Raw genomic sequence first — 27,309 nt, forward strand, 5'->3', positions numbered from 1 at the left:
TGCAAAAATGGAAGATGGAGTACACTAGTAGCATACCTTGAGGTCTTCTGCAAACTGTGGAAGCTGCCTACTTGCTGAAAAGTCCAAGTTGGCTGTAAAGGGTTCATGTGACTGACTGGTGTAGAGGAAGCGGGCCTGAATGCAGTAAAGGGCACGGAGCATCCAGCCATGTTGGCGTCGGATCTGCCACTGGAGTTGATCCCACTGGCTTTGAACCATATGAAGGATATCCTTCAGAGCTGGAAGGATAAGAACAGACAACAGTAAGGAAGACAGATAATGACAGACCATATGAAAAGAAACAAAGGGCATATTATTCATCATGAAAAAAAGGTAATATAGCTATTCCTTTGGTAAGCTAGAAAATTGCTCCAAGCAAAAATGTTGATATAGCAAAACAAGGGTGTTAAAAGTGCACTTTGTTGAGAGTATAGCTGCTCCCAACACAGTGCAGCTCTGCTGGTGGAGCCAAGAGCTCCCCCCTGGAGGTTAAATTGTGTAATGAATACACAACTCGAATCTCGGACTTAAAATGCTATGCAAATCTGTCACGATCATATTTTCTCCTCTGTGTTAGAGAGTTCCCATGCTCTCAACGTAAAGCAGAACAACTGTCAGACTGAGTGACGAGAGTATTCGATCGGAGCTCTAGTCGCCATGGCCTCATCTTTATCTGCATGCGCATGATCAGGTAATAATAAAAAGGCTGGTTGTCATTTTGTTGCACATAGAAAAACACACACACACACACACACACACACACACACACACACACACACACACACACACACACACACACACACATATATAGCATGTTATCTTTCAAAACCAATCACATAAATATAGAATTACATTGATGTATTACAGGTAATTCCATTTCCCACAGTGTTTGAATGCAACAGCTGGGAATATGTTGTTAAGCCGCTGTGTTGAGCAGTCATGATCCCACACCCTGTGATCTGAGGCCCCACCCTCCACACCAAACAGCGGCAAAAGTTTGAAGCTGAAAAAATAAAGTTTGCAAGTGCGAGAAAAAAAACTTAAATCTGAAAAGTAGTTTTGTCAGGGTTCAGTTTTGATCGGGTTGTTGTTCACTACTATTTCAGTTTTTCCTCCTTGTCAGGGTTTAGTGATGTTCTGGCCTCAATTATTGTTAGTTTTCAGTTTCCTCACTCAGCTATCCTTCACTCTCTCTGCAGTCAGTCACACCTGTTGGTCATTAATCAGTCAGACTCACTTCACCTGCCAGCCTCCCTACTTAAGCCTTCCTCTGCTTTCACTCATCTACCGGTCCGTCATCAGACAACACTTACTCCTCGCCTGTCTGCCTGGTTTGCTCCTGCAAGCTGTTTGTTTCCTGCCTCAGTTTTACCATGTTAGTCTCTGCCTGCTGCTGGATCTATCCTGTCTCCCCTCTGAACCTCAGGAGGAGCTTCTAATCCTGTTATGACTCTACCTGCAAGTATTCACCCTGCCTTGCCCCTATCCTGCTGTGGTTCTGGTCTACTAGTATTCATCCAGCCCAGCTGTTATTCCTGCTGTCCTCCTGGCCTACAAGTATTCATCCAGCCAAGCTATATATCCTGTTGTGACTCTGACCAGCAAGTATTCATCCAGCCAAGCTATATATCCAGTTGTAACTCTGACCAGCAAGTATTCTTCCTGGCAAGCTGTGGATCCTGCTACCATGCTCTGGTTCCTTCTCTGCCATGCTGTGGATCCTACTGCTGTACTCTGGTCTCCAAGTGCACTCTCTGCCGTGTTTCTGGTCCTGCTTGCCAGCTCCTGCACACATCTACACCTGTGATCCTGTTCAGTCCTGCATCTCTGGTTCCACCTGCCATTATTCATCTTTCTTACAATAAACTCTCTATTTTAGCTCTGTGTGTGCGTGCTCTGTCCGGGTTCATCCAAGAAAAAATCATGACAAGTTTTGAACTTTGTTTTTCCAGTTTCACAATTTTTTTTTTTCAGTTGCAAATGTGGGGGGGTTAAAAATAAATTTTCAGGTTAAGATCTTTTTTTCTTTTGAGCAAACTTTTATTTTTCAGGTTACATTTTTTTGTCTTTTGAACAAACTTATTTTTCGACAACACTAATCATTTAAAATATTGGTTCGGGAGCCAAAAAATATTTAATGGGACATCCCTAAGATTTCTTCCTTGCTATGGTCTACATTTGATGGATATTTGCGCAATTGAATTCAAATGCAGAGCATGATTGCGCATGTTCGCAGCTTTGAGGGAGCAGTGCTCCCATCACATGACCTCAAGTGTCAGTCACACTGGTCTATTTCAGTAACTGTGGAACACATTTTGGCAGTTTAGTTTTGGGGGCCACTGGCAGTTACAGAAAGAAAACAGTTCAGATATACAAGATAGTATTAGGATGGTAAAATGTTTTATTTTGTCAGATAAAACAATCTCAGAACTTGATGTTTCACCTGTGTCAGATAGACTGACATTTCAGCAGATTGAACTGAAGTATATAAAAAACACTGCAATTTGCTAGCTGATATGCCTTAGCTAACATAATTGTATTCCTTTTTTATCTGTAGTGCAGGCAAGTGATAAAAGAAGAGACTGGTCGATAGTTATTGCTAATGACTACTAGTGGTAAACATAAAACATTGATAGATGCGTTGTCCATCAAGATGGAGTTCCTGAACTCCTCTTGGTCCTACACAAAAATCATCGGATGAGGCATAACGTTTTCTGTCCAGTGAAACATCTGTTGAAATTTAAAGGAGATCCATGTTTACTTAATTTCAACAAGTAAAGTCTGGATCAGTTGTCAGACTTCTTATCTGATTTGGTGATAAACACTGACAAGGTTATTATAGTGGGTGATTTTAACATTCATGTTGACACAGAATGTGATAACCTTAATGTAGCCTTTAAAACTATCCTAAATTCAATTGGTTTTGCTCAAAATGTGCATAAACCGACGCACTCTTGGCTCCATACTTTAGACCTTGTGCTGGCATATGGCATTAATTGTGAAGAATGAACAGTATTTCCTCACAACCCTGTCTATCTGATCATTTTTAATAACATTTGAGTTTAATCTAACTGAGTTCCCCACCCATAAAAGAGCGTTCCATTATAGTAGATCTTTATTGGACAATGCTTCAAACTTTAAAGAGTCTGTCCCGCAGACAGAGCTGCGTTCCTTGAAGAACAATGTTAGGAAGTTGGAGAGAAAATGGCGCTCTACACACCAAGAGGAACCCTACCTAATCTGGAGGGACAGCCTATTGTTGTATAACAAGACCCTTCGCAGAGTTAGAGCAGCATATTTTTCATCATTAATTGAGGAGAACAAAAAATAATCCTAGATTTCTCTTCAGTACAGTTGCCAAACTTACCTAGAGTCATTGCTCCGTTGATCCATCCATTCCCTTAGCTCTTAGCAGTAATGGTTTTATGGGATTCTTCATAAATAAAATTGATTCCAATAAAAATTAAATAATTGGCCTCCTCCCAAACATGATTACCTCGTCCTCAGTAAGTGAGGCAGCGTTGGAGGAATCTTTAGAACATGCGCACTGTTTAGAACTGTTTAAAAGCAGTAGAGCTTTCTGAGCTATCTAAAATTTTAGCTTCATCTAAACCTTCTACCTGTATGTTAGACCCAATCCCAACCAAGTTGTTTAAGGAGGTATTCCCTTTGATCAGTGGTCCTATTTTAGACATGATTAATCTATCATTGGTAAATGGATATGTACCACAGGCTGTTAAAGTAGCTGTTATTAAACCTTTACTTAAGAAACCTTCTCTTGATCAAGATAAGTTAGTAAACTACAGACCTATATCTAATCTTCTTTTCTTATCTAAAATTCTTGAGAAAGTAGTTGCTAATCAACTATGTGAACATTTACAAAGTAATGACCTACTTGAGGAGTTTCAGTCAGGCTTCAGAGCTCATCATAGCACTGAAACAGCTCTGGTGAAGGTCACCAATGATATTCTCATGGCCTCAGATAATGGATTTGTGTCTATACTTTTCCTGTTAGATCTCAGTGCTGCATTTGACACCGTTGATCACAATATTATCCTACAAAGACTTGAGCATACTGTAGGGATTAAGGGGAAAGCATTAGGCTGGTTTAAATCTTATCTGTCAAACAGATTCCAGTTTGTTCATGTTAATAATAAATCTTCCTCAAACTCTAGGGTTATCTGTGGAGTACCACAGGGTTCAGTCTTTGGACCAATTCTCTTTACTATATATATGCTTCCGATTGGCAAAATTATCAGACAGCATGGGATTAATTTCCACTGTTATGCTGATGACACTCAGCTATATTTATCCATAAATCTTGATGAATCCAATCTGTTACTTTGACTGCAGTCATGTCTTGATGACATCAAAAGCTGGATGACTTTAAATTTTCTGCACTTAAATTCTGACATGACAGAAGTTGTAATCTTTGGACCAGAGTACTCAAAAAATAAAGTTCTTAATCAATCACTTAATCTGGATGGCAATAACTTGGCCTCTGGGGTAATAAAGTACAACTTTCCCTTTTGACAAAGCTTATAGTTAGAGTGTCTCATGTTACCCTGAGCTACCTCTATAGTTATGCTGCTATAGGCTTAGGCTGCTGGAGGACATCAGGGTCTATTTTTCTACCTCTGCTGAGTTCTCCTACTGTTCCCCAATTTTGGATTGTTTGTTGTCATTTCAACTTTTAACTTTTTGTTCTCTCTTTCTTTTTTCCTCTTCATAGTAGGTACACCAGGTCTGGCGTTCTGTTAGCTGTGACACCATCCAGGAGGGCAGATCATCTGCCATTACCATATAACATAGAAAGAGTTTCTGAATCAATGTGTGCTTCTGTTGTGTCTCTGCTCTGTCTTCTCTAACCCGTAGTTGGTTGAGGCAGATGACCGTTCATACTGAACCTGGTTTTGTAGGTTTTTCCTTCCTGTTAAAGGGGAGTTTTCCTCTCCACTGAGATTTTATAACCCATAAGCAGTAACAACCGCTGGATTTCAGCATTATTTTATATATGTTTCTTTCACTTTTTTTCCAACAAGTGGCAAAAATTCAAAGACCAAAAAAGATGGACAGTGTTTCTTCCCATGGAAGCCTTTTTGGAGGGACATTTTTTTCTCTCTTCCATATCCCCAAACCCAAGCTTCTTTTTTGCTTTTATTAATGTTTATATTCACATTTAAGAACTTTCTCTCTTAAAGTCACACTCTTTATCCATATAATAATAATAATAATAATAATAATAATAATAATAATAATAATAATGTGTGTAAGAACATACCCAACTGGTGGGAGCTGCTGATGTTGAGTAGTGCTTTTCCTTCTTCAACTATACTGTCCTTCAAAGCATTTTGACAGTCGACATTTATCTTAAAGTTCTAAAACAGAGAGAAACAAAGTTCACCATTAGTCAAGACTGCAAACAGTAGCTTTCCATCCAACTGTTATGCAAACAGAGCAAATATTAAAAATGTTGCAAAAAAAGAAGAAAAAAAGAATGATAATTAGTAATTTTTCAATCCACTGGTTTTAAGTATATTAACCAGACTGCACAAAAAGTAACTTTTTCAGAAGTTGACATTACAAATGTCTGTAATAAACAGGAAGTAGAGGTTGGAAACTAACATGTACCACACATCTGAGAAAAATGGAGAGAGATTTTTTTAGGACTGTGTTGCTATTGGATGAGTTGTAATTCTGGCATGTCAACTAGTATTGGCGATATTACAAGCTGTCTGGAGGCAGAGAGAAAGAAATGCAATTCTATGAGCATTGTCAAGAGTCGTCATCTTTACTGTCATGTGTTACTATAATGAAATTTATTTTCTTGTGTGTCTTGTATGGCAATGTGGCAATAAGAATTGTTCTCTTAATGCCATAAAGAGCCCAACAGATTTTACTTTCATAAGCGAAGCCTTACTGCTTTCGCCATAGTTCTTCGCTTGATTTACATATGCAAGAAGCTTTATTAGAATTTATGCAGGGAATATTTCATGTTAAATGGACACTGAATCAAGAATGCAGAAGCGGAAAAAAGGAGAAAAGGTTAAAGGGAAAGAGGAGAGAAAAGGGAGAGAGCGATACGACATCCTCAGTCTGCTTCTTCACCTGCAAAGGGAGATAGAAAAAGAACAGCATAACCAGACGATAAAGTGTTTAAAGGTACAAACAAGCAATGCCTTGATACCATCACTGAAGAATACACAGAATTATTTAATATGTAATGTATAAAGTGACAGCTGAAGATAATATTAGGGGTTTTCTGTGTAGAGGTGAATCTGTAAGTACCTGGATCCAAGCACCTGTAGTAGAGTGTGCTTGTGCATGTAAGGTTTATCCATGAGAAAAATGTTCTATACTGGTTGTGAATAGCCAAAGACCTGCCCTCCAGAGCACTGGGGCAGACACCAGGGGAACCAAAACCCCAAATGTCCAAAGGGACCTTCAGAGCAAAGGTGCCCAAGTGGGGCCAACACAGGGAATCTGCCACCCCCCCTCCCCACCTAAGGGGAGAGGAGAGACAGCCCCCTGGAAACCCCCCAACAGCAACAATGCTGAAGCCTCCGGGAGCTGCAGGGATGAGCCTGTGGACTCCGCCGGCAGGTAGCTGCCTCGGAGCGGAACCAACCATGGGCCCCAGGGACCAGAGGATGCAGTACACACACTCGCACTCACCACACACATCCTATATTCCCAGGTCCAGGCACCGGCACCCCAGAGGGGTATCCAGCCCATGGACCCGCGAGGTTAACCCTAACATCTAAATGGTGGGTGGGGGAAGGGGACGGACCACCACAACCTGACCTACCCAGTCCATGCTCTGGTCCTAACCCCTCGTTCCGGCCCCAGACCACAACTCCCACAGACTGCCATTCTGGGTCCCTGAGCAAGACCCTTAACCCCTGATTGCTCCCTGGGCACCACACAGTGGCAGCCCACTGCTCCCCAAGGGGATGGGTTAGAGCAGTGAACTTGCACTCTGAGAAGGTTGCAAGTACCCAGTTCAATCCCCGCAGACTGCCACTGTGGTACTCCCTGAGTAAGACCCTTAGCTCCCTTTATGGATAGTTTTGCCTCCCTACTGAAGCTGCTACCCCCGCGACCCGACCCTGGATAAGCGGAAGAAGATGGACGGACGGATGGTTTCATTTGTCCTGGGGGTCTGGATCGACGATGCTTATTGACATTGTGTTCAGACACGGAAATAATGACTCTCACAGGTTGCCGCAGTTTAAATGATCCAAAAGCTACTCCGTCGTGTTTGTGACTCTAAATCATCTTACAGGTGATGGGTCCTGATTGTTTTTTTCCGCTGTCAATTCAAGGATGTTCCCTTGAACAGAGAAGGTCTTTTTTCCTTCCCCTCAGCCTATATCTTCTCCATAGTGAACATACAAATGTGCAACTTATAAATTCACTTACTTTCAAATATAATTATTTGGCCCACCTAATTTTAGTAGGCCTGTCTGAAAATCGATTTCTGGCAACACCACTGCTGCATGCCTTACCTTACCTAAATACAAACAAAAATGTTTTTTTTTCTGAGCTATTGCTTTCCAGATGATGGATGGAGATCCTTATTCTGAAATGCCACCTTCTTCCAACAGAAGACTCTGATATTTTGCTGGTGAAGATTCTCAGTCATCCAGGTCAACTGGATTTGTTTCCGAAGTTTGAAGACGTTCCAAAATTGTCATTAACAATTTAACCAATCAAATCAACGACTGAAGGCAACATGCTAGCCATTTACAGCTGAAGAGGGGCGGGTCGCTGGGTCATAAGTGCATAGCCTTCAGAGACGGTGCGGAACAGCTGTGGTCCCCGTCGGTGTCGGTAGAGTAGGATGGAGATTCAGTCTGATTACCAAACAATTAGAAGAAATAACAACGAAGCAAACAAGAGCGAGCTGGAAGCAGCGCTATTAATTTCTGTTTGAACCGTCAGCATTGAAGTCAACATTAGAGTAAACATTCACGCTAGGAGGGTTAGCTAGACAGCTAGGAGCACCAGTAGCAGAACCAAGCAGGAAAACTGCTGAAATGAAGAAACCAGGGTTACTTGCAGGCAGAAGGGAACTCTGCTTTGGTCTGAGCCTTGTGCTTTCTAGCTGCTGTAATTACAACACCTCTTCTAGTCTGAATATTTGCTTCAGTCAGTGTTCAGCCTGACATCAGTGCTCATGTTTATCAGCGTGTAGCTTATGCTTGACTTTTGAGTCCAGACGCAGCACTACAGGTTGCCCTATCTCACTATTAGTTTCCAGCATAAAATCTGCCCAACTTAAAAGAAAAAACAAGCCCAAATCTAAAACTCTCTCATGTTAAAACTATAGAACTATTAAACACACAAACCCATGCCATTAGTGCACAACTGCGAAAATATAATACAAAATAATATACAATATGCAAATAATATACAAAATATACAATCAGACAACCAAATAACACACAACAGCACTTCAACAATCATGATATATCAACCGGGGAAAAAAAAAACTTTTATCACTAGCTTCCCAACATGAGTAATTAATCTACCTTAATATAAACTTAATTTATCTTACAGAGTATAGCTCAATCAAACATTTCTCTTTTACACAGCCATGAAATATTTTTAAGTTGATCAGTAGAACTCAACCCTTCTTGGGGTATTTAAATTGACCAATACAATTTCATAATGAAACTTGATTAACCGTTATTCTTTTCTTATTTTATTATAACTATTAATCAATATTATTCTTTTCTTATTTTATTATAACTATTAATCAATATTATTCCTTATAACTATTATTCACTGTTGTCAGATTCGAGAGATTTGACTCTTTTCAAAAAATAAATTGACCAGTAAAATGAGTTGAAGGAAATGGTATTTTATTCAAATTCTTTTAGTTTTCATCCAGACATTGACAACTACTTTGATATATATTTTGTTAGTAAATCTATCTTAAAGCCTAACAAATGTTGTGAAAAGCTTCCCAAATTTTTACAACCTGCCCATAAGCTATTTTTGTTCCAGCTCAATGTGTTCAAAAGCCTAATTGGGTGGAAACCTGCCTAATTTGGCAACACTGACTACACTATTGCTTTTTGTTTGTTCGTTCTTTTAGATTTTGGGATTTTATTGAGAATTTCTTTCTCAGTACTGTAGGAGTAGTCACATAGCCACTGTTCAGCCTGAAGCATATAAAATGTTTTTTGAAAAAGTGTGCCCCCCTGAAAAAATGTAATGCCCCCCTTGTAATTTGTTTCTGCAGCCGGGTCTGGCAGGGGGGCATCTGGCAAGGCTGGAGTGCCTGAGGTGGCAGGGGAGTCTGGTGCTGCAGGGAACTCCATCGTTGGTACCCAGTAGGAGAGTGTGGTTGAGGAGCCCTGAATGGCCCTGAATGACAAATCTGATCCACAAAATAGTGGTTGTGTGGTGAGTGAGGGGAGCACGCTGGTCTGTGGTAGTTGGGAGAGTGGTGGAGTGAATGGTGAGGATAGGAGAAAACAGGATGAGATAAAGGAGCGTGGCTTGGTGTGTGAAGATCAGGGAGGGAAAGGTGAGGTGCAGGTGGATGGAGGGGAGGTGAATATGCAAAAGCCTGCAGTAGCTTCTGTAGAGGAGAAAGGTGAGGGAGAGAAGGTGATACGCCAAACTAAAGGCATAGTAAGAGAAAGAAAATGTGGTGACTGCTGCTCAGGCGAATTATCAGGTCAGCAAGTTGGCAATAGAAAGAAAATAATTTTCCAATAGCAGAAATATAGTGGGTGAGCTCTCTCACAGCAGCAAGATTCTTTTGTCCCAAACAAGCTGTGGAAATTCATGTTACCCAGTCAAGTCTTTAAACAATTTTCTCCAGCAAACAAAGGGCTTGAGAGGTATAAAGGTGGAAAGGATTTTCCTAATTTAAAAATATTTTATTTCTCTGCAAGGTATCACATTAGACGAAAAGATGAATCTGGGTTTTCTGTTCAAGAGTTTTTTAGACCAAAGAAAATAATAAAGAAAACAATTCTGAATAAAATGACGTGGGCTTTTTTCTTTTCTTTTTTTTTTACTTATTTATTCTGCTTGTTTTATTGTGGTGGAGTTTTTAGCCTTTCACTCAACATGGATAATTTTAAAATAGCTTCTTTAAATCTTCATGGAGCCAGGGAGGCTGGAAAACGCACCATGGTTTATCAAAAGATTCAACGTATTATTTTTACAAAAAACTCAAAAAACAGACTGGTGCAAAAAATGCAAAGTGGCATGCAGCCTCCCAACAAACCCTATGGCAGTTGTAAAGTACGGAGGAGAATAATACGGTCCCACATTAAAGAAAACCACATCTCTTTAACTCAACTTGAATGATTGTTATTGTTTTAAACACAATTTAAATGTGTTTAAAATGTGCCAGATTTTACCAATAGATTTTACCCGCTTTGCCTTTAGGAAGTGTTTTTATCACATAACTTTTACCTAAAAGCAGCAACTGGCATTTTAATCTGTCTTTAACCCACAACTGCAGTTTTAGAGAAGCTCTAAATGTATTTTTGGGCTGATTTAGGCAAAGAAACATGTAAAAGTTCAAATAAAACTACTTTGTCAGTAGTAGTAAAACTGGGATCAACGGGCTCACTGTTGTATATTTTAAAGTGAACTGAGACATCCTAGAAGAAGACCTGCTTGGCCCTCTGGCCCCCAGGGACCATGGCCAGGACCACTTCAGCGCGGCCGGCTGCCGGCGGAGCCCACGGGCTCGTCCCCGCGGCTCTTGGGGGCGTCGGCATTGCGGTGGCTGGGGGATTTCCTCGGGGTCGTCTCTCCACTTTCCTCGGGGGGGGGGTTGCAGATTTCCTGTGAAGGCCCCTCTCGGGCGCACTGCTTTGGGGGCCCCTTTGGGAGTCCGGGGTTACGGGTCCCCTGACTCCTGCCTCTGTGCTCGGGGAAGGTGGGTCTTCGGTTCTCCACAACCACTATCGAACTATTTCCTCCTGGATAATTTTCACCTAAACTAGTGCACTCTCACAAACTCCCACAGGTGCTGGGTCCCAGTTATTAAATGTTCACTTATATACAGAAAGGCTATAATTTATTTATTTATTTTCTTTTACTTTCTTTTTTAGGTATCACATTACACATGTCAGCTTAAATAATAATACATATGATTTAGCAATGGTATCAAGGTGTTACACGATTGTATCTGTTGCTTTATGTCTGTTGGTTGTGCTGTTCTTTTTGTGTCTCTTTCCAGGTGATGGAGCAGACAGAGGACGTTTTATCATTCTCTTCCTTTTATCTCTTCTTTCTTTCACCTCTTCTTTCTTTTTTTCTCTCTCTTCTTGTTTTTCTTTTACTCTCCTACTTTCCCATTGTAGTGTCCATATAATTTGAAATTCTCCCTGCAGGAATCACAATAAAGCTATTTACACGCACAAATCAAGCGGAGCATTATGGCGAAAGCTGTTTGCTCCACTTGTGAAAGCAAAATCTGTCGAGCTCTATTTGGCATTAAGATATCAGTTCTTATTGCCACATTGCTAGACAGGACACTGGGGGAAAAAAAAAAAAAAGAAGAAGACCTGCTAGATGTTTACAATGAAAATCTGTAATCTCCTCTCCGAACAGCAGCAGCTGCCAGGCATCATAGCTGCGAGAGGATAAGACGCAACATTGTATTGTAAATTAGAAACATGTTATTCACGTCGAATTATTGGTAGGGACAAGTAGGTTGATCCAAACTTTTGGTAGGGACATGTCCCTAAGGTCCCTATGCAAACCTACGCCCATGCTTCAAAGCCTGGGCAACTCGGCTGAGAGAAGCTATGGAGCAGGTCATCCATCGGGACTGGACCTAAAGCGTCCATGGTAGATAACATCTACCTATTTCGGGATGTCTAAGAAAGGGCTAGCTCGCATTAGATCAAGAAAAGGCATTTGATCGCGTCAAACATGGCTTCCCTGGGAGAACAATGGAGAGGTTCGGAGCTGTCTGATTGCCAAGATCCAGGTGATGTACAGGTCATTGAGAGTGTGCTAAAGATTAACGGTGGTCTGTGTGCTCCTTTCATAGTGCGTAGAGGTGTTCTGCAAGGCGGCATGCTGTCCGGGATGCTCTATACACTCTCCTTGGATCCCCTGCTTCAAAAGATACGTTGCAGTGTTCACGGTTTGGTTTTACCTGGTTTTATTAGCAAAGTGGTTTTATCTGCCTATGCTGAAGATGTCATTGTTTTTACCAAAAATCAGCAGGATGTCGACCAACTGATTGAGATAACCCATAAGTTCTCTGTTTTATCTGCTGCAAGGGTGATTTGGGGAAAAAGTCAAACCCTAGCTATGGATGAAGGGGCTCCCAGTTCTCCCTCGAGGCCTTTTATAGCAAAGAGATGGTTTAAATATCTTGATCTGTTTTTAGGGGAGAAAAAAGGAGGAAAAAAGAACTGGGAAAATGTGGAACAGAAAACATGAAAGCAGGCTGGTTAATAATAATTGAACTTTATTGATCTCACAATGGAGAAATGGAGAAACCCATCCCCTTGGGGAGCAGTGGGCTGCCACTGTGCGGCGCCTGGGGAGCAATCTGGGGTTAAGGGTCTTGCTCAGGGACCCAGAGTGCCGGCACTGGGGATTGAACCGGGTACTTGCATCCTTCTCTGAGTGCAAGCGTGCTGCTCTAACCACTCGGCCACGAACCCCCTGGTGGAGATGGCAAGAATCCCCCATGTCTTACAGTGAAAGAGCATTGGTTTTAGGCTGTTGTGGCACAAGCTTTCCTGTTTGGACCCACCATCCATCTTTTTGGCCACTATACAAGCCAAAATGGTCAATTCCTGTCGAATGGGTTTCATTGGATGCTACAGTCTGTGTTGTTTTTTCTCAGAGAAGACAGGGGATAGGGCCTTGTCCACCTGACTGGAAGAACAGCTGCTTTTAGATTGTGCTTTGGTCAGAAGTACCTGGCCTCCTGACTTAGTGCGGAGGAACATTGCCAGCTGTATTTTTAGACATGTAAACAACTTGGGGCATTTTTCATAATTAAACTTTGCAGTTAGTGCAACCTCCACAACATTTAGTCGTTTGAGTGCTCATTTAATCCAATCGCATATGCTTTTGGACATGAAGCAATTGAGTAAATGCAAATATCTGCATAATTATCACTTTTGTCTTGCTTTTGATCACTATTAACTTGCTTTTATCATGTCTGTCAAAATTAATCATACTTGTACAGGCTTAATATTCATTGTTCATACAATTAATAGTAATTTCATTGCTTGTGTCATTGCACACAAAATTGTTCAACATGTCAAACATTTTGTACATCCATGAAAATGTCCATAAATAACTTTTCTCAGGTCAACTGTCATGCCATGGCTAAATTCACAGTGAATTTTGAACAATATGTGACATGGGGAAGGATTAAAAATGGATTGTGAGCAAGACATTTCACATTCACAGCCACCAAGGATCCGCCTTCATAGCAGGTTTCCCTGCTGTGAACCCAGACCACTCCCCACAGACAAAAGGTCAGAGCACTCCTGGCCAGAGACTCAGTCTTCACTTTTCTTCTGCCTGGGACATCTGGAGGAGAGGAGGTGGCTGGGCCACCATGGGGCCTCATGGGGCCTGAAAGACACACAAGCCAGCACAGGGGAGAAATCTCTCTTCGCCCAGGGAACATGACCGGGCAAATCAGAGTTAAGTCTGCTGTCTTAACTTCAGCATCAGGTGCCAGAGGAAAGAATCCCTCCATGTGAAAAACAGCTTTGATTATTTCTCCTCTGCTGTTTCAGGAAAGGTGACTCGAGATGGCACAGATTGGCTTCCTTTACCCACTTCCCAAGCTGAGAGAAAAAGGGAGCTAAAATCGTGACTGCAACCCGGTCAGAGAACGCTGCAGAGCTTCGGGCCAGGCTGATCCCGACAACGTTGCGGCTGGTTGCATGTCTGTTGCTGTTAAGAGCTAGCCCGCTGCTGAAAGAACCACGTATTCCCTGCTTTTCCCCTGCTCTTCATTGGATGGCCAAAGTGGACCGAACTCACACGAGGCACCAACAGGTTCGGCAGAGAATCCAAAAGGAAAGGTTACATGGTTGTTGGGAAATATTTGTGTAATGTGTTAACATGGTGTTTTCAACACAAAGAGCTAACGGAAGTAGCTCATGCTAACATTCTGTATCAGGTCTTTGCCGATATGATTCGAGTGTGTTTTTATGGTTATAACAAGCGTTATCTCCACAAGGGTTTCATACATTGATGGGATATTAATGTTTATGTTATCTGGCCCACTCATTATGCCTAAAAATAAAGCTGAAGTCTTTAAAGTTAGTGCAGAAAATCCGCTAACCAAAATCTTATTACCTTCTGGTAACTTCTGATTTCGGGTTATTCAAATACGGTTGTTTTAAGCATAATGTAATGATCGCGGCACTGGTGCTTGTTATGCCAGAAAACTATTTAAATATGATTATTAGTAGTAATTATAATTTGTTATTATAATTTTAATAATAGGTTGTTACACTGCGAGGTGTGGTGTGGAAGGAAAAAAAGAACTTCCAGCCATTCTGTTTGCAAGCCTGTCTGTTGCCCGACCTGATCTGCTTTCTATTACTGAGCCCGCCTGTCCCCATTCTGCCTCTGTCTGCCTGGACTGCCTGCCTGTGAGTCTGACCCTCCTGCCTGTGAGTACTGGAATCTGTCTAACCTTTGTGGATCTCTGAACCCATCAGTTAACGAACCTGGACCGGACCTGGACCTTCCCTCTCAGATCTCCCTGTCTGTACTGCCGCTGGATCTCTGCATCACTGTTACCGAACCCAGACCCCTCTGGATCACGTCTCTGGAAAGCCCCACTGGAACTGTCCGCCTCCCTGTTACCGAACCCAGACCCCTCTGGATCACGTCTCTGGAAAGCCCCACTGGAACTGTCCGCCTCCCTGTGGGCTGTCCCCTGTGGGCTGTCCCCTGGGCCGTGCCCCAGCTAACTCTGCCAGCAAGCGGACCTCAGCCCCGAATTCGCTTCTCCGCCTCAAGCCGGCACTCTGTGCCCTGGTTCTCCTCAGTCAGGTTAGTGACCCAGCTCCTCAGCAATCATTATACCTGCCTCCATGGTCACTAACCTGTGTTTTTGCCTCCAGAGGTTCCAGCCTGAGCGCAAGCAGTGTGCCCTGCTTGTTAGCGCTTCCCTTTATTTAATAAAGCTTGTTGACCTTTGACCACTGACCTATTGTGGTTAAATCTTGGGTCCAATTCCTGTGCATTACACATAAGGTTTGTTTGTTTCGCTCTGCCGTCGTTTGATAGTGCTATGAGCGTTATTACCAAATTAATATGGAATATTAATGTCGATTAAAAGACATTTTGTATAACTTTAGATTAGCCGATTTTAGCGACCCCTAGCTCCCGGAGGTATAATTGCATTGATTGATAAAATCGAGCATCCCTAAAGTAATGATTTTACTGAGCAAATCATTCTTTAAAATGTTATTTCTTCAAATAATGTTTTGTGTAACTCGGGATTTGCATTGTGAATGGGTTGAAAACATGCCAAATGTTGCTCTGAATTAGTGAAGCTAATTTAAGATCATTTCACGTTCTTTAAGGTGCACTTTATTTCTTTAACTCAAACAAAATGTTATTTCCTCAAATAATGTTTTGTTTAACTCAGGATTTGCATTGTGAATGGGTTGAACACATGCTAAATGTTTTACTAAATTAGTCAAGCTAATTTAACTCCATTTCATGTTCTTAAGTCAGATCTGCAGTGAACCAGGATTCACTGAATTATTCTGATGATGATCAACCACTTTTGTTTTGTCATTTGTGTTCTTTTGGATGTAAATAGTTCCTTAGCATAGCTTCTTTTTATCTTCATTTTGCTTAGTAGTTAAGTTTCACAAGCCTAGTAGAGAGGATTTATTGATTGAAATATAGCGTTAATTCAGATAAACAGCATTATATAGTGATGTTCTCTAGATGTTAATTTTATTTCTGTTATTAAATTTGCGTTTTGAGTTTGCTGTTAAAAGATCGCCAGTGCTTGTATCATCCCTTTGAACTATTGCCCTGGTATCAGCTCTAGAGTATTGTATTACAGTACTGTAAAAACCTCTAAAAGCATTGCAAGACAACCTAGAAGAGGTCCCCTTTTGACGCTGCAGCAAGAGTAAAGAATTTGTACATTGGTGGTTGCAAACAATGCTATAAGACTGCGAGAAATAAAAAGAGCTGGTCTGGAAAATGACAACCTCTTTGAAAATATTCAATCAATCCTCAGACGGAGTGAAATGTACGTTACACAATTGTACAAATTACCATTTGAATGGAACAGTGACCGGGTGAAGTACATCCGTCACCAGTGTGTGCAGGTATAACTTGCATACATGCCTTACTGTTTCATGTTTTACTGCAGGGATTCCCAAAGCTGCCACTAGGGGGTGTGCGAGCCGACTGTGTTTTTCCCCCACACCATAAAGACGTGTAAATAAACATTTCCATTGTAAAGATTAAAATCAAAAACTGTAAATTTAATCAATAATCAAAATGTATTGTAATGATCCGTATTAGACTTTATTGCTAAATGCTGTTGCACATTTACTGTTCCTTTAAGTTAGGTTGTTTTGAGTTTATACTGGAAGAAATATGTGGCTTCCGGGGGGATGAGTTTTGGTTCAGGGGACTGGCGGGGTGAAAGCTCTCCCGTTCTGTTTGTCCTAAAGTAAAGTGTTAGCAGCAAACCTCGGTCTGGTGCTTGGGAGTCATAACGGAACGATACAGTATTCACACAAAATGTATTTATCTAAAAGAAATCTTCTTCTACGCTTCATTTTAAGATGAAATATCCACATTGTGCTGTGTATGCGCACATCGCTTGTGGTCTCTGCTTCAATCATTCTGGCAAATATGCTCAATTGGCTGAAACCAGGGAAAATGTCATGCAGGTGAGACATCTAAGGTGAAAGTTAGTGATGAAGGAGGAGGGGGAGTGAGGAATTGGAGGCAACAGAGGAGAGAATTGCAACGGATCCGAGAGAATAAAATGAGCAAGAATCATAAAATCTCTGTTTCTGTCTCCTCGCTTCAAGTCGTTTACGCCAGGAAAATTTTTATTTGAGCCGAAAGTTATATTTACAAGATTAAATTGAGTGACTGTCTCTCTCTATCGATCGAGCAGTGCCTACAAACAGCGCTGCTCATGGTGCCGTGATTGAACCGGTGACACGCCCACACCGCTGCAGCCTCTGCTGGTGCTGGCGGGGGGTAGACGCGGTTTCTTGACTATGCTCACACACAGAGCTGTTAAATTAAAACATTAAAAGCTGTGCTCCCCAAATTAAAAAAATTCATAAAGTTTCCGACCAAAGACAATAGTATATTATGCCCCTTTTCCAGTAGTACCAACTTTGGGTGGTTTGCTAGTTGTCTGTTTGATTTAACACAATAAGGGTGATTTTCTGTCACAACCTAATGTGTAAATGTGTACGGGATGGCTGCAGCAAGGCAGTGATGACAGAATGCAGCAATGGAGGACATTGCTAACCATGGGGTTCAGTCTGTGTTTTATTTGTCAGAGCTAGAGTAGCTTGACAAAGGATAAAATAAAATTTATTTTTAAAGTCAAGTCTGTACATGGATTAAAGTGTTTAAAACATTACAGAGGAAAGAGTGATTACATTAGCTTTAACAACCACAAAGATAACCAAGGCTCTGAACACACAATGGAGTAGCTTAACTTGTGCTGTTGAAAGGTGATGTAAACATTAATGTATAAAGGAGTCTATACAAAGTTTTGTCAAGCAAACCTAAAACATCCAATTTAATTATTTACCTATTCTGCTTAGAGGAATGATTCACCCATTATTTAACACTGTGCTTTCTTTTGGTGTACTCTTAGGAGAACTCCACTATCAACACAGCTTTGTGTATATACTACTTTCTGTTGAGTTTTTAGAGCAACGTGTACATACATTTGTGTAAGCATGCATGCATTTAAATATCAGCATGCTGCATTTCCCACTGCAGCACAACAGGTTGTCAATCTTGCTGCTTGAGCACCACAAGAGACACAATGTGTGCAAGAACACAAACGCATGCACACATACAAAAATAAGATCAGAAAGTGCTCTAATGGTGTTCAGAGACCAGACTGGACGGTTTCACTAACACTGCATCGGGCTACTTTGTGCCTTTCTGTCTATCTATCCACTGAAGCATTTATCATCAGATCATATAGTATCACATCTATTCTCCTTTTAAATTATTTTTCCCTTTTGTATTTTTGCTGACTGTGTGAGATTTGCATTTTCTTATTTTAATGGGAAAGTTGTAATTATATCTTCACAATGTGTCAATTTGCACATTGCTCGGTTGGATATAGAAATTGATAAAAAAAAAAAAAAAAAAAACGATGAAAAGACAATTTGAAGTCCTCTCCCTTTCTTTAGAGCATAATTGCAGTGCTCATATTCACAAATAATCTTAAAACTAAAAGTAGCTCTTATGTTAGGAAACATCCTAGAATTGGAATTTTAAGTTTTTTTCTCAGAATTTTACCTCGGTAAGATAAAAGTTATTCACAATGCACCCCAGACCTTAAAGGAGTTCCTAAAATGAAAACAATATTAGGAGTAGTGAGTAGGACTTTAACAAGTCTAAGAGCTGGGAGGATGGGGATCTAGCTGATTCTGTGACTCTAAAGGGCAATGTTTCATAAACTCAACGATGATATTGTTATTGTCTGTTTTTCTAGTATTATACCCCTCATTTAGAGAGTTAAAGTATCTTTGTGGAAAGTAAAATGTGGGGAATACATGTCAAGAACTGTAGGGGAAATCATCTAATTTACTTTGCAAGATACAATTCCTTTAAAAAATGTTGGGTATTTTGCGTTTCCTTTGCTTTTATAAAATAAATCATGGTTTACATAACTTGACTTTTTGGACAATATAAAAAATTTTAATTTTTCACAACACGGAGGCTGTGTGGCCATTGACAAATCAAGCAGGCACATCTGGAGTCCAGGGCCTCATGCAAAAGAGTGTGCAGCTTTCATACTAAAATATGGAGGTGGTGAAAAATGCTTAAGTGTGCAGTGCACAAAAAACATCAGTAGTATAAAAACATTCCTTTATACATCATGATCTGCAGGAATTATGCGCACCTGCAGTGCATGTTGGGTCACCTTGTTCACGCCTCTAAATATACTACTCAAACAAATAAAGGGGAACACTCAAATAACACATCCTAGATTTGAATGAATGGAATTAAATACTTTGCTCTTTACATAGTTGAATGTTCTGACAACAAAATCACACAAAAATTATCAATGGAAATCAAATCTATTAAGCCATGGAGATCTGGATTTGGAGCCACATTAAAAATTTAAGTGGAAAAACACACGACAGGTGGATCCAACTTTAATTTAATGTCCTTAAAACAAGTCAAAATGAGGCTCAGTATCGTGTGTGGCCTCTATGTGCCTATATGACCTCCCTAGAATGCCTGGGCATGCTCCTGATGAGGTGGCGGATGGTCTTGTGAGGGATTTCCTCCCAGACCTGGACTAACACATATGCCAGCTCCTACAGAGTCTTTGGTCCATCGCAGCATTGGTCCCAGATGTGCTCAATTGGATTCAGGTCTGGGGAATGGGCGGGCCAGTCCATAGCATTAATGCCTTCATCTTGCAGTAACTGCTGACACACTCCAGCCACACGAGAGCATTTTCTTGCCTTAAGAGGAACCAGGGCCAACTGCACCAGCATATGGTCACACAATGGGTCTGCTGATCTCATCTCTGTACCTAAGGGCAGTCAGACTATCTCTGGTGAGCACATGGAGTGCTGTGCACCCCCACCCCCCAAAAAGATGTCCAGCCCACACCATTACTGACCCACTACCGAACCGGTCATGCTGGAGGATGTTGCAGCAGAACGTTCTCCGTGGCATCTCCAGGTTCTGTCACGTCTGTCACATGTACTCAGTGTGAACCTGCTTTCATCTGTGAAGAGCACACGGCGTCAGTGGCGAATTTGCCAATCTTGGTGTTCTCTGGCAAATGCCAAATGTCCTTCACGGCGTTGTGCTGTAACATCGGGTCCTCATACCACCCTCATGGAGTGTGTTTGTGATCGTTTAAGCAAACACATGCACATTTTTGACCTGCTGAAGGTCATTTTGCTCCTCCTGTTCCTCTTTGCACAAAGGCAGAGGTAGCGGTCCTGCTGCTCCTCTACGTCTCCTGATGTACTGGCCTGTCTCCTGGTAGCCCCTTGTTATGCCATTACGGGACGTGACAAAAACGGCATTAATTCGGGACGTAACGGACCACATTACCCATGATGCAATGTGGTCAAAATGGCCACCAACTCCCATCATGCAACGCAGCCCAAAATGGCTGCCGCCCTAACAACGGAGCGGAGAGATAACGTTGCTAGGCAAAAGTTGATAAAACTCGGCCACGCAGGACAATCTTTCTTCTTCCCTGGTGCCCTGCCAACCCGAGAAGACACACAGCTGTTTCACTCCGTTGGGGCAATCCCATGCCACGTGCTCGAGTTTCTCGCTGGACCGAGATTTCTCGGAGCAACGTTATTCCCTGTTTGCTTAACAGGAGGTCGACTCAAAAAGGTACTTTTAATTCCCTCTGATCAAATACTGGAAGCCGCCTTATCTCCCAGTGATCGAAAGAGGACTACGCTTGTGCTGGGCCGAGCCAAGCGACTGTTGAGCCCGGAGGAAGAGACGAAAGAGCCTTCTCCCCTGTTCCTGCTGCTGCCCGCTCTGGTGCGTTCAGGACGCCATGTTATTCCGAGCGCTCACGAACCCGAAGCCGGGACTTTCATTCGGAACCACCTCAAAGTAACGGGGTTCTCCCCTTTTATTTCTTTTTCATCCATAGGATGTTTAGAAGTGCCTGGGCAGACGTTAGAACTTTGCAGGTGTAGATTAATGCTTTTATTCCACGACGAAGTTGGAATTATTTCGCTGAATGTTTTTCTTTGTATGTGCATGCATTTTACAATTGATTTTGCTGTGTTGATTTGTTATTCATTAATAACCCCGCCGTGGGTCACTGTTTCAGTTCTTTTCCATCTTCTTCCCTGCTTTCCCCCCTCTCTCTTTTCGCTTCTTCTTATCAGTTTAATCTCTTTGTCCGAGCTCAATTTGCGGGCTTTGCTTAAACTCCCAGTTAGCCGCGCCCTCTCGAAGCGAGGCATTATCCCATCAGCGTAAGCGTGGTTACGTCATTAGGACCTCCCCTCATACGTCATCGTAGCAGCCATCTTGGGAGGGTGACGTGTATCTGAACTGTAGGGAGCTTAGCTGAACTAGCTTTTGGTAAGACATCAAAGCGTCCAGTGAGATTCCCAAAGCTGTTTTGTCTGTCAATGCTGATACGTCAAATGCCGGTGTTTTGAGGGCGGTGTTAAACAACTGTGAGTCAAGTTAAGATCTGCTAACCGCTCATTTTAATCCATTGTTTATTTTTGTTTTGTTCTTTTATTTCCACATATATATTTTGCATGTTTAGTTTTAGTAGTGAGTAAGAATTCCAAAGTTGTTGAATCAGAGAATTACTGTAACAGGGAATTGCTTTTGGTTCAATAAAACCAACGACTGCGGAATAGACATTGTTTTGTGTTCAATCTAATTCACAGTTACCTGGCTATTCAGAATTCAGAGCTAACCTCCTTTGGAGTTAACATCTGATATTAATACAGAGACATATCATTGGATGGTGATAAGGAATAAGGATTTAAACTCTAATTGCAGTTACATTGGGGTTCTCACAGCTGCCGGATAAACCTGGTCGGTTAACAGTCCGACCTGATCATTTATTCCAGCATAAATGAGTTCATAACAGCAAATTAACTAATGCATTAGTGGTATAAATTCTTACAAGCTTATTGCTAACATCACCACCATTTGAACTATATTGTGTTATAGCGGAATTTTGAGTTGAATGATTTATTATTTAAATTATAATACCAAATTATAATTAATAATAATAATAAGCATATTCAACCAGCTTCTGGCATAACACCCTCCATGCTCTGGACACCACGCTGACAGGCACAGCAAACCTTCTTGCCACAGCTTGCATTGATGTGCCATCCTAGATGAGCTGCACTCACTGAGCCACTTGTGTGGGTTGTAGACTCCGTCTCATGCCATCACTAGAGTGAAAGCACAGCTAGCATTCAAAAGTGACCAAAACATCAGCCAGAGAGCATAGAAACTGAGAAGTAATTTGTGGTCACCACCTGCAGAACCGCTCCTTTATTGTGTCTTGCTAATTGCCTGTAGTTTTAACCTGTTCTCTACTTCTTAAGTGGACAGTTTGATTTCACAGAAGGGTGATTGATTTGGAGTTAGGGTGTGTTGTTTAAGTGTTCCCTTTATTTTTTTTTAGCAGTTATACACACAAAATGCAACACTTTTGATTTTGCTCCCATTTTTTATGAGATGAACTCAAAGATCTAAAACTTTTTTCACATACACAATATCACCATTTCCCTCAAATATTGTTCACAAACCAGTCTAAATCTCCTTTGCTGAGATAATCCATCCCACCTTACAGGTGTGCCATATCAAGATGCTGATTAGACACCATGATTAGTGCATATGTGTGTCTTAGACTGCCCACAATAAAAGGCCACTCATAAAGGTGCAGTTTTATCACACAGAAGGAGCGTACAATTGCATCAGGCCACCAGGGCACTGCATTCAATAACAAAGTGATTATTTTTGACTGTAAAATTTTTGACTATAAAATTTGTGTCAGCCGTTAAGTCTCTGCTGGTCCATCTTCATTGCAAATCTCAAACAGCTGAATTTGTTGGACGTTTTGCTGTAAATCAAGCTAGAAACTTCCCCAAGGCCTTTCAGTTTCATCATACAGTTTAAACCACTGCCAGCATGTGATACAGTGCAAGTATCGCATCCAGCTTGCGGTTTTGTGCACTAAGCATCTGAGCCTGGGTAATCACAGCCAGGTGCAACCCCTCACAAACCCCTGGCAGCCTTACCATTGCCAAAACTGAAGCCAAGATCTTCTGTATTTGTTGATATATCAGATTACCACTAGCTCCAATAAGTAGAAATTCTGTTATCATAAATCCAATTATGTAAGCATCTTCCACATCCTCAATGGACAAAAAAGACAGGCACATCATGTTCCAAACTCCCCATGAATCCATGATGTATCTAGTAGCATGACCAGCTCATTAGATCCATAGTTTTTGAATCGGAAGGATCTGTGAGAGTTACGCCGCATTCAGACAGAGAGCCAAGCAGGAGAGGTCCGGGAAGGAGAGGTGTAGCGAAGCGTCCGCATTTGCTCAGAACAGGAAGAGAAGGAAGCCATATGATTGGTCTGGTTTAATTAGGGATGTGGTCAGGACGAGGGGAAGTGGCCACTAGCTTAATTTGACATATTGAAGTAGGGAGAGTGAGCAGAGTGACACTGGTAGTTATGCCACAGACATGACTTTTTTTAGATGTCCTGTCTGGCTGTGTAGCATTACGAATTGCTGTCTTAATGCCAAAGAGATTTACTTTCACAAGTGGTGCATTACTGCTTTTGCTATAGTACTCCGCTTGATATATATACAAAAAAACTTTATTATATATTATTTTAGAATTATGTCAAGTTCAATGGACACAGGAATAAAAATGTAAAAGATAAAGGAAGAGAAAGAGACAACACATAATGCTAAAAGGGAGAAAAGGTGACAGAAATAGAGTAGAAGAAAAAGAGAGTACAAGATAAAATCCTGAGAGTCTTCTTCTACACCTGCAGATATATATATAAAACGAACAGCAAAACCAACTGATAAAGTGTTAAAGGTACAAACAACCAACACCTTCATAACATAATGGAAGAATATGTAGAATTATTTAATGCAAGATGTTTATAGTGACAGCCAAAGCTAATGATAGGGTTCATCTGGATAGAAGTGAATCTGTATCTGTTTATTAATAAGGACAATGCTCAATCGTGGCTGTGGGGAGCCAAAGACCTACCCCCCACAACACCGAGGCAGACAACAGGGAAAACCAGAACCCCAGATGCCCGAAGGGGCTCCCAGAGCAAAAGAGCCCAAGAAGGTCCAACACATGGATAGCTGCCTCCCCCATCCCAGGGAAGAGTAGAGGAGAGCCCCAGGAAACCCCCCAGCAGCCACAGAGCAAAAGCCCCGGAAGCCGTGGGGACTAAGCCTGTAGGCTATGCCGGCAGCCAGCTACGCCTGAGCGGATCCAGCCATGGGCCCAGAAACAAAGCCACGGGGGTCCAGGCTCTGCGGAGCAGCTGCCAGGAACAAGCTGACGCCCACCAATGCACCAGTGGGCCAAGGTGCTAGCCAGCGGAGGAGAATGGGGGGTAAACCTGAGATGTCCCAGGAGAAGGGGCTGTTCAAACCCAACCTGACAAAAAACATACAGAAAGCCATGTACACAGTCACATTCACATGTTCCCACCCTATTGCCCCCACATGCAAACACTCCTACCTAAAAAAGGGGGATGCAGTACACACACTCGCACTCACCACTCATACCCTATACTCCCAGGTCAAGGCACTGGCACCCCAGAGGGGTATCCAGCCCCTGAACCTGGAAGATGAATTCCAACATCAAGATTGTGTGTGTGTGTGTGTGTGTGAAGAAGGGGGGGCCACAAACCAACAACGCAAATTACCCGGTCCTCACCCCCAACCCTGATGCCAGCCCAGACAACCCATGGGCCCATCCACCCTAAGATGGTGCCAACATGAACTGAACAGGCCAAGCAACCAAAGCCCACCCCACATACCCTGAGGTGCTACCTCCCCCACACCATGCCCTCCATTCCTAAGCCATCCATCCATCTTCCGACATGCTTATCCCTTGTGGGGTCGCGAGACGTGCTGGTGCTTATCTCCAGCTGTCAATGGGCGTGAGGCGATGTACACCCTGGACCGGTCACCAGTCAATCGCAGCATTCTTAAGCCCTACCCTATATTTCAGGGGAGAGCAAAAACGGCTGCCCCAGCCGACCCCCGGGACCCAATGTCCAACCCCAGCCCAGACCCCAAACAGGTGGCAAGCTCCTCCTCCAGGCCCCGGACTCCGGATGGCAATCAGAGAACAGGGGTGTTAGAAAGACCCCGAGCCTGCCTCTGCCTGCTCAAATATCGTGTTGTAGCATGTTTTTATCAAATGTGTTTAAAACTGGGAGAGCCAAAAAAGGAGTGCCCAGTACAGCCCCACATACCCCCCACCCCTCCGGAAAGAAGCAGGTGCCAGCTGTATAAGCGGAGGAGATAGGGAAGTCTGTTGTAGTCATGTCCATTTTTACGACTGCAACCTGTTGTGGAAGGTGCAAGAATCATTTTTTTTTTTCAAATTAATCGCGTATTGCGCAATAGACAGGATCCTTCAGTGCAGCAAGACCGTGTAATTGTAGAGAGATTTTTCTTGGTGGCTGTTATAAACAGACAAACACATCATTTAACAGTGGCTTTTAAAGAGGAAAAAGTGGTGTTAGAGCCATAAATAGAAAATATTGAAGTTATTTGTATGATGGTTTGCTTTTTATTTTTATCATATTCAATAATTGGAAAAGGAAGAACTTCATTTTTTTTAGATAAAGAAATTTTTTTTGTTAAAATTCCCAGTTTGCACGTGTCCTTTACTTCCTGTGTGTAAGGAATGACACCGAAATTTGGATCTCTTGACATAAGTGCCTTTTTAAAATAGAGTATAATAATTAAAGGCTACCATTTTGTAGAATATTCTTGTATCTCACTTTTACTTGTCCCCATGTTCTAGTGGGTCCCGTGGAGGCTCTGATATAAAAGAACAAAGTAAATATGAAATTATTAAAGTGCAAAAATTCATACTGTAGAAAGTGATAGAAACATCTACCATGGACAGTATTTACGCATTAATTTGTCTGCTACTTTTTGCCAGCCCTTTCTCCTGGCTTTAGCAGATTTTGAGGTGTTCCCTGTCGTTTTAATTAATGACTGAAATTTGGCATAGCCTTCCATTAAAGGTCAGGCTCTGCTTGGGAGAAAAACTGTGGGCATTCTTTGGCCATGCTGAACAGCCAATAGCAGCGTTGCTGATCATTGTTTCTACTATCGATACATTTCCCCTTTTAAACAAACGCATGAACGTGCAGTTATCTCAGATAACTCAATCCAGCCATACTAATCATAAACAACAGGTGTGTTCGAAGAACCCAATTAGCCAAATCAGTATTAGCCGGATGAAATCATCTTGGATATGTCACTTGATCTCGGATGTTTTAAGCAACGTACAAAGAACGGGACCCTGGAGTTTGTTCAACAAAAACACGTTTATTTTTTATCTGACACTATCAACAGCCTGTAGCCTATGCCAGGGATTCCCAAACTTGACCATGCCAAGGCCCCCCTACACCAGTACATTTTCCGCTGAGGCCCCCCCTTATACGAAACATGCGTAAACACTCATGTGTAAGCTACCTTTAATTTATTAATTTAATGAATAACATATAACAATAACATAGGCCCACCATTTTAATTTTAATAAGAGAAGTGATTTTAATTTGAGGTACAGACCCAACATACATTCACCTGAAAGATACACAGATAAACAATTACCAATACTCGTAAAAAGGAATTTAGCAAACTACGTTCCATGGACAAGTCAAGACTTGGTCGAATTGGTTGCAAAATTGCCAGACATTAACGAGGGTGCCAGCAAGTGGATAAAGGTGTTTGAAGAGTTAAATGTGGGGAAAATGTTGGCTATTGGCAAACTAAAGGCTGTCTTTGCACAGTGCATGTGAACATATACTATGGAAAACGTCTTAAAGGAACGTTTTGCGTGGATGCTCCAACAGAGAGTGTATGGTATTGGGTTCAATTTATTTCGCACAGCACTGTGGGAAGCACTGCGGAAGGAATTTCCAACGAAAATTGATCCGAAAGCATTGAAAGCGAATCCTATTGATGCCACAGAAAACCCAGCCACTTACATCGCAAAGAAGATGAAAAGATGGAAGCAGGAAACATAAGAGAAAATTGATAAGAGCCCTGTGCTGACAACTTTGTTCTGGAACTCCATCATTGAAGCAATGCCTGGTCCTGTGAGAAGCAGGCTCGAGGATGTGGTGGCTCTGACGTCAATGCCTCACAGAGAGTTCCGTGATCATGTGATACATGCAGTTGAAAAACACAGAAGGGAGGAGATGAAGATTGCAGAACAAGATAAAAACGTTCAAAGAAAACTGGCACAAATGCAGCTTGGAGAACTGTCAGGAAAAAACAAAGCCAAGACTCAAGCCACAATGATTAAAGCGACTAAACATGTAATACC

The 27,309-nt window shown here is 41.8% G+C and overlaps 1 protein-coding gene across 3 annotated transcripts in view; it reads right to left on the bottom strand.

The window, feature by feature from the left end:
• The window catches only part of LOC105916552 (A-kinase anchor protein 6), a 421,177-nt gene that overhangs the window by 172,459 nt on the left and 221,409 nt on the right, over window positions 1-27,309 (bottom strand). For all 3 annotated transcript variants that reach the window (XM_036129221.1, XM_036129223.1, XM_036129222.1), the window contains exons 10-11: window positions 5,282-5,378; window positions 37-239 (exon numbers count right to left, since the gene is read on the bottom strand). In XM_036129221.1, the coding sequence (XP_035985114.1) occupies window positions 37-239; window positions 5,282-5,378 (300 nt within the window). The remainder of the gene's footprint in view (window positions 1-36; window positions 240-5,281; window positions 5,379-27,309) is intronic.

Source organism: Fundulus heteroclitus, unplaced genomic scaffold, assembly GCF_011125445.2.
Source record: "Fundulus heteroclitus isolate FHET01 unplaced genomic scaffold, MU-UCD_Fhet_4.1 scaffold_147, whole genome shotgun sequence".
Classification (NCBI taxonomy): Eukaryota; Metazoa; Chordata; class Actinopteri; order Cyprinodontiformes; family Fundulidae; genus Fundulus; species Fundulus heteroclitus.